The 8,709-nt window shown below is 38.2% G+C and overlaps 1 protein-coding gene across 3 annotated transcripts in view; it reads right to left on the bottom strand.

Moving 5' to 3' along the window:
• Positions 1 to 933: 933 nt before the first annotated feature.
• Positions 934 to 8,709, bottom strand: part of bcam (basal cell adhesion molecule (Lutheran blood group)) — a 57,767-nt gene continuing 49,991 nt past the window's right edge. Inside the window, exons 13-16 of one of the 3 annotated variants that reach the window (XM_058053154.1) lie at positions 7,436 to 7,459; positions 5,491 to 5,632; positions 4,463 to 4,562; positions 934 to 3,274 (exon numbers count right to left, since the gene is read on the bottom strand). In XM_058053154.1, the coding sequence (XP_057909137.1) occupies positions 3,272 to 3,274; positions 4,463 to 4,562; positions 5,491 to 5,632; positions 7,436 to 7,459 (269 nt within the window). In that variant the 3' untranslated portion in view covers positions 934 to 3,271. The other 2 variants (XM_058053156.1, XM_058053157.1) reach the window with 2 other exon arrangements.

The raw sequence follows: 8,709 nt of genomic DNA, 5'->3' as shown, positions 1-8,709 counted from the left end.
ATTTTCCAATAGGTTGACAAGCTTGTTGGGAGTACAATCGTGACCCTCGTGAGAATAAGTGGTAGAAAATGAACAAATGAATGTCACAGTGCTAAAATGCTAAAGCTAATTACCATTGAGAGACATCTTGAAGTGACCTCTTTTCTTGAGAAACTTCAGACTATCTAGTCTCTACTACTGGAATCCAAGACATATGGCTGTATGTTAAAAGCAGACATTTGAAAAAGATACATCGCCGTTTATTATCAACTCCTGTACCGTTTACAGCTAGCGGCACATACCAGAAGTCCTTTTAAGGACTTGGGAGTGTGACCAACCACAGCAGAGTAGGCGGGCCATGAAGGGAATACATCAAAACAGATGTATTCAGACAGTTTTCGCAGCAACCACGAAATCCAATGAAGTACAGTTGAATAGGTGCAGATTCTGGAAGAACTAGAAAGGTTTCTGTGTTGGTTATCATGTGTAGCTGCTCTATAGGAGTCCAGAACTTCATCAGGTCATCTTTAAGATATTCTTAGTAATATCTAGTATTCAAGAAATAAAAATCCACTTTTTCCTTTTTTTGTATCACTTTCACACTTTTATAAATATAAAGAATAAAATCACAAAACAAAATGTTTTTTTTTTTCATTTTTCATTATAAATTCTAAACAGCTGGAACAAAATAATAACAATAAAAAAAGATACATCAACACACCACAACAGCGTACCACAAAATATACAGTTTACAGTAGAGGAAGTAAAGCATGAAAAAAATAATCCTTTAAAAAATTCTGCTAGCTGAAAAACGACAATTCAGTAGTTCCAATCTTGACATATTTTTAAATATTTATAATAAAACAAGGGTGGGGAACCTTTGAGGATTTGCTAATTGTATGCAAAATGATACACCAGTCAAATAAGTGAGTGTTATTGTTTTATATTGTGAGGATTATTGTTTTTTTTTTTTTTCAAATGCACTAGCGGGGGCTTGTGGGCCACAGGTTTCCCACCCCTGCTATAAAACATTAAATCAAACCAAAAAAAAAAAAATCCCTGTTTACGCCTGCTGGGACAGGTTGGCTAACAGTCAATAGGTTTGGAGACAAGATCAGTAGAGACACACATTAAAATACAAAACGAGCCCTGGATAGTGGTTTGATGTGACCTTTTTGTTTCATTTATTTTTATTTTCATGTTTTTTTTAATTTTTTATTTCAACTCAAGGCCATTCGTTCCAGTGTACAACAACAAAAGGTAAAAGGCCACGTCAAGCCGCTACTGGCAAGAATCAGTACCAAAAAATTAGACCCACACCCTTTCCCAACTTGCTGCAGTGATATTAACAAAAAACAAACAAACATGTTCCCTTCCCTCTGATTTCTTCATATAACTGCCGGGCCCTTTAATTGTCCGAAAATAAGCAGAAAATGTCCATCATTTTCCTCTCCTCAAAGCCTCAATTTCACCTCTTTTGCATTGATAGCTTGCTGGAGCGAAATTGGGGCTTTTGATTGGTTTCATTCTATTCTGGTCGGGGGGGAAAAATGCTTCCATTAGAGCTGGCTCACAGTTTACTGAGTTCACACTTGTGGTTCGGTGTAATAATGTGGAAAAAGATGCTTAGTGTGCACTTTTTTGCGTATATTTTTCTTTTGGGATCTTTCGTAACATATTTTTTTTGAGGTAACTCAAATATTCCGGTTATTTTTATATTTTTCCCCGATTTTGTTTCTATTTCACATTTTTTTTTGCATTTTCTCTTATTCTCCAAACTACAAGTCACACTTTTTTCATAGTTTGGTTGGTTGTGGAAGTAGTAGTCAAGTGAAAGTTACATCAAAATATTCATATAATTTAATATGTGCTGACTTTATTTTAAAGTGGGATGGTGGTGTGTATTTTGGTATGGTTTTTTTTTTACTGTATCCGTATACAATAAATATTTCCCCCCATATTATAGTCTGGAAAATACGGTACATAGTTGTAATTTCGGCATGCTTTTTTCCCGTCATTCTCACGCTCGTCTGTGACTTTGGTCCTTGTAGCGTTCATGTTTGAGCTCAAGCGATCCGAACTGGACCAGAGGCGGTCTTTCGAATGATCGTTTTCACACTTGAGGAAACACAACGTACTAGGAGAGAAAACTGTAGTATATTTTAACCAAACCGAATAATAGTGAACGTATCCTTACATTAGAATTTTGGACTTATATAAAGCAAAATAGGACATATGGTGGACATACCAAAAATAATATATATATATATATATATATATATATATATATATATAAATAAAGTTTGACATGATTATATGCAAGATGTCTGCAGCTTTTTTTTTGTGGGGCGGGGGGGTGAGAAAAATATACATCGAAACATCAGAACATCATGAAGGAGATTTAGGGGCGGACTTAAAATACAAAAATGTATGTAGATAAATGTATGATGATGGCGATACAACCATCCAATAACCACAAGGCTGAGGTGCAGGCAGTTTTTGAACTGATTATGGTTGGGAAAACCTGCACTGTGGGGACAAAAGTATTGGGACACAGCCCTTTATTCATTTATTAATGTATCAAGGGACATCATAGTATGTAAACTTTCATCATTCTAATGTACTTTTGTTCAATTCTATGCTTCCGATAGTTTCCGGAAATCCCATAATACTTGGCTTTATGAGTTTGGAAAAATTTGACTTATAACTCCCAATACTGTCAGTCCTGGTGGATAGGGGTACATTTTGTGTACATTTTCATTATCAAATATGTGTATTTAGCTAGCTGTCCCAGTACTTTTGTCCATGTAGCATATGCAGGAAAACATGACATAATCAAACATTGCTGAAGCAGAACAGAAATTATGATTATTAGAAGCCCAAAGTGATGAAAAGTTGTGAAAAAGGTGGAATGATTTATCCCAAAGGTACACACAAAGATGATTTAAGTGCAGACCCCAAGAAAAAATAGTAACAGCATACATTCTCCACAGTGTTGCATTCAGGGTAGATTTGAAAGTACTGTTTTTTAAGGAAGTGTATGACTGCACGACTCAAAAAAAAAGAAAAAAAAAGAAGATGTGATTGGTTAAATATGAGCTTCATTCAGTCGTGTCACATGTGTGTCGTCGTTTTTTGGACAACAGGTTTACACCGGGTGATAAAAACCCAAAATCCCCGAAATCAAACTCAGCTCCATACGTCCCATGCCCCATGTCCGTCCTCTCAAGCCAATGTTGTTTCTTCTTCATGACTCCTTCCCTTCATCACTCAGTCGAGTCTTGTTTCATCATCACTGCAGGAGAGAAACGTATGAAAAACAACAAACAGAACATCAACATTCAAAGTGGAAAAATGTCAACAGCATGATGATGTTTTTATTCCAACCCGGATTCAATTCAATGTCGTCTTCCTAAGGAAATGCGCCTGTCAGCTTGCTGCCAATCACATGCGAGCCCCCCGTCGCAAGTTTGACGAGAGGTCTTACATTCGCAAATGGCATTTTTTGGACACAAGCTGTCGCGCTCGCTGAGCTGCAGCGACAACTTTTTCAAAAGGCAATCTACCGAAGCGACAACTGACTGACGTGTGTGGATTATACACACGCTACGTTCACACGCCACTCGCTCCGTGACTTCATACTTGTCGTTAAAAAAGGAACTCTGCTGGTTTGAGACCGTTACATAGACCAAAGACCGGCAACGGTATTAAATGAAATATTACTGAAATCTATCAGATGTAACGATATAATGATCGAATTAGCATAATTGGCTATGCCGCATTTGTAAAAAGTGAGTAAAAAGTATGAAAAGCTACACAAATATGTTCAGAATTACTACCGCATCTTTATTATTATTATTTTATTAAATCTAGAGAGGTCTGATACCTTGGTAACATTGTGCTCTCTTGTTACATCTTCTTATTATCTGGCAGACCAGGTGTGTATTTATATAAATGAGGACGATGGTCGTGCCAAATCTATTTGTCGCGGTCCAAATTTATTTGTTGCGGGCTTTCAAAAATAAATTAATGTATGGGGAAAAACTGCAGAAATGACAAATATATAATTAAACAAGCGGCACGGCGGTCGAGTGGTTAGCGCGCAGACCTCACAGCTAGGAAACCAGGGTTCAATTCCACCCTTGGCCATCTCTGTGTGGAGTTTGCATGTTCTCCCTGTGCATGCGTGGGTTTTCTCGCCAATTAACCTAGCATGTTTTTGGAATGTGGGAGGAAACCGAGAAAACCCATGCTAACGACCAATTAACCAAAATGAACGAAATGAACTAAATGATGAAAAAAATTAGTACTGAATGAACCGGAATGATCCGGTTCACTGAAATGAACGGTTTTGCCCACCACTCTTCTGTGTGTTTGTGCTAAAGCATATACGTAGATAGCAAATAAAAGTATAATATTGCAATTTTTGTTCCAGACCAGAGTATCAAACCCCAACCCTGATACTACATGTACTCATGCTCACCTGTTCTGAGGGTGACCTCTTGTTGAGGAGCCCAGCTTCTTCATTGGCCTTGTCAGTCTTCATCTCCACCACAATATCATTGTTCACTTCTCCACCGGCCCTGGAGAGGAAGCAGGAGACAAAACAGCCATCAGAAGGTTCCTGGACACAATTTTGTGTCCTTAGAGTGCATCCTTGTTCATGAGCACCATTCATTCATTCATTCATTTTCTACCGCTTTTTCCTCACGAGGGTCACAGGGGTGCTGGAGCCTATCCCAGCTGTCTTTGGGCGAGAGGCGGGCCAATCACAGGGCACATATAGACAAACAACCATTCACACTCACATTCATACCTATGGACAATTTGGAGTTGCCAATTAATCTAGCATGTTTTTGGAATGTGGGAGGAAACCGGAGTACCCGGAGAAAACCCACGCATGCACGGGGTGAACATGCAAACTCCACACAGAGATGGCCGAGGGTGGAATCGAACCCTGGTCCTCCTAGCTGTGAGGTCTGCGCGCTAACCACTCGACTGCCGTGCCGCCCCTTCATGAGCACCAAACATGAGAAAAATCTGTTATCTCCCTCGCTTATTCGGCTGTCATGGTGAGAGCTTTGTAGAAAAGCAGGCTTCGCTACACATCTTGATATAAGCTAAGCTAATGTCGCTAACGTCTGTGTTGCCTTGTCCCAGTCCTTAATGTAGGTAATATATGGCATCTCTTACATTCTTGGACAAGTACAGGAAGGGAGTTACAGGAAATATGTGGGAAAAAGTGTTCAATTCCGCATCTTGGAGACACATACTCTGAGATGTATTACAATTGGTGAAAAATACTATCAAATTGTAGTAAAATTACATATGGACATTGGGGAAAATACATGTTTCACACTAAAGAGCCGGTCAGAAGACTGAGGTCGTCATAGCAATGACACAGACGCAATGTTTGACACATGATGCAGTATGCGTTGGATCGTGTTATGCGTTGGATCGTGAGCTTGTCCTAGATACGTCAATCGATGGATGAGACGGTTAGACACTCACACTTCCTTCTTGTCCTTCTTGCTGCAAGGCAACTTGCTCTTCTTGTTCAGGAAGTAGATGAGCGCCACCAGCAGCAGAAGCAGCAGCACACACACCACCACGGCTATCACCACCCCGCTGGAACCTCCCTGCTGCTCTTCAGCTATAGCGCCGCAATGACGGGGTCGGGTGGGTGGGGAGGGTGGATGGATGGGTGGGTGACGGGGGGGTCAGTGGAGGAGGGGGTAAAAGTTGGTCATAGTGGAGGGAGAATTTGGGAGGTAATGGGTTGTGTTGATTTCGGAAGCAGGGTAGGAATCATGAAGGGGAGGGGGTGTTTGATTCGGGTTGGAGTTGATTAGGATGATATTTTGAAGGGGAAAGATAGAAAGAAGGGAGAGGGGAGGTCCAAATGGGGGCGGGTAGGGGGGGAAGAGGAAGTGGGATGTGGAGTTAGTCTCAAATGCAAACGACTGAAATGTGATGGGACCCAAATAAACGGGGCCTGCATATTCACACAACAATGAAGCTGCTGACCAGCCACGACACAACAATGACATCACCAAAAAAAAAAAAAAAAACCTCGGCCCCGCCCGTACTTGTATTGCTATACTTGTGGAGACATGACGGTAACGGATATTCCTGTTGTTTTCATTCATTCATTTTCTAGGTCTGGAATCAATTAACAGTGATAAAGGAGGGACAACTCTATTATTCATTCATTTTCTACTGCTTATCCTCACGAAGGTCGCAGGGGTGCTGGTGCTTCAGAACTATGAACCATATGAAGAAGTCTGTCTCTCTGTGACATCACAAAGGGGCACTTTTACCACGCCTTTTGAAACGGAGTGTTTTGAGTCATCTCAAACTCACTTCCAAATGCACAAACCTCATTATCTGAAAATTTGGCATCGTTTAACACGAGAATACAACATTCTAACACATTTATAGGACAAAAAAGTGGGAAAAGCATGTTTATTTTTGTAGTGGTGTGTTCATTCATTCATTCATTCTCTATCGCTTATGCTGGAGCCTATCCCAGCTGTCTTCGGGCGAGAGGTGGGGTACTAATGTCTAATGTTAGTAAGTGAACCCGTTGGCTAAATCCAGCTTGTGAATGAATCTGAATTTTCACGCTGCATTACGTACCCAATTTCCAGACAGTCAACTTTCACCGATGTCTACACAAAAAAAAACGTCTGTTGGCATAAGTACAGCAATACAAGTATGTGTACACAAACACGTCGGCGCTCTCAAACACAAATACCGCGTGCGCAGAAAAAAAAACAACACTACACAAACACGTAAAGACAAAAAGCACGTCAGTGAGGTTAAGCGGTACAGACCTGACTTAAGCACAGGGTTTCCAGAGAGCAGCACTTTGAGAGAAAGAAAGTTGCTCAGTCCAGTAGCTTAGCAAAACAATAACACATACACAAACACACACACAATAATAATAACACAAACGACGACACCCTAAAAGAGAAAAGCGTGCAAACGAGGAGGCAGGCAGAAAGAAGAGGTGAGCCAAAAGGAGACGCACACAGAGTGGGAAGGAAGGGATAGAATAGAATAGAGTCCTTTATTGTCCCCTGAGGGCCACAAAAAACATGTCGCAGCATCCACAAAATATAGGACAGACATCATTACAAAGGTGACAAGAGAAGAAGAAGAAGAACAATATACAATATCCACAGTGTTTGGTAGCAAGAGGGCTAATGTACAAGATTACAGTGCAGCAGAGGGAAGTGTGTGTATGTGTGTGTATAGCTGACTGTAGGTTTGTGTAAATGTATATATGTGTGTGTATGTGTGTGTGTGTGTGATAGAGGGGCTGGGGCAAGGAGGAGGCGGGTGAAGGAGGAGGAGGGAGGGGGCTAGGTGTTCTAAAATGATGGGGTCTGTACAACAAAGAGTCCTGAGAGGAGGAGGGACAGGAGGAGGAGGAGGAGGGAGAAGGCTCTACCTCTGTTGGCGGAGTTGTCAATAGCTGCAACAGAAGAAGAATCACAACAAAGGAGAGGAGGGTTGGTAGTGCAGGAGAAAAATAAGAGTAAATAAAAAAGGTATCAGGGTTGGCGTTAAAAAAAAAAAGTGTTTTGTAGAAAAAATGTACTGCAATATGTAAAAAAAAAAAAAAAAGTAAACTCATTTTGAGGTTGATGAAATTATTTTAGATTTTATTAACCATTTAAAAAATGGATTATGAATGTACTTTGACAGGGTTGAAATTCCATATATTTTTATTTTAATTCATTTGTTTATTAAAATAACTGACTGCAATTATTTTTGAAAATGTGTCTTTTTTTAAATGAAACGTACCGTAACTATAACTAGTAAAAAAATCCTGTATTTTTTTCTTCTAAAAATACTTTACTTTATGAATTGAATTAATTTTAAAACATTGTAATTAATTAATGATTTTAAATTAATGAAGATAACATTTTATATAGTATTTTTTTAATTCAATTTATTTTAAAATGGTAGAAATGGAATAAAACATTTTTAAAAGACTTCTTTAGATTTTATTTACTTGTAAAAAATATTTAATTGCATTTTTTTATATATTTTTGATGGGACTTGTTTATTTTTTTAATTTCAATTAATTGGATTATGAAAGTAAGTTATTGCATTTTTTTTCCAAATTATTTTGAAAAGGTGGATTTAAAAAAAATGAAAAGTAACTATAATTACCAGAAACAAATAATAAAAAAATAAAATAATTTTTTTAAATATATTTTATTATTATAATATTTTTTAATAATAACAATAATATTATATAATATTTAATATACATTTTATGAATAAAATAATAAAAACAAATAATTTTAGCTTTAAAGACTGTACTTTATTTATTTTATTTTTATTTTTTTATATTTTAATTAATTATGTCTACAAAAATAAAAAAAATACTGCACTTATAGAAATATAAACAGTGCCTCTGGATTGTTTTTGTGCGATTTGCTCATCATTTCTACTGAGAACACATTTGTTCAGTGGTGACTTCATAATGTGTTCTGCCCGAGTTCTTTGTTAAGAACCAAAGCCATCTGAGCATTGCTTGGAACATAATAAGTCCATTACTGTCATTTGTTTGCTTCAAGTCACTCCCCTCCACCTTGTTTGTAATTTCAAGCAAAAATACCCTGAATAGAACATTTTGGGTGCCAGCCCCAGAGGAAATACGTGCCTCTAAAAAAAAAAGCATAATTTGGGTGATTATAGTGCCAAAAAAAATCT

This window comes from Doryrhamphus excisus, chromosome 17 (genome assembly GCF_030265055.1).
Source record: "Doryrhamphus excisus isolate RoL2022-K1 chromosome 17, RoL_Dexc_1.0, whole genome shotgun sequence".
Taxonomy (NCBI): domain Eukaryota; kingdom Metazoa; phylum Chordata; class Actinopteri; order Syngnathiformes; family Syngnathidae; genus Doryrhamphus; species Doryrhamphus excisus.
This window is presented reverse-complemented; position numbering and strand designations above follow the sequence as displayed.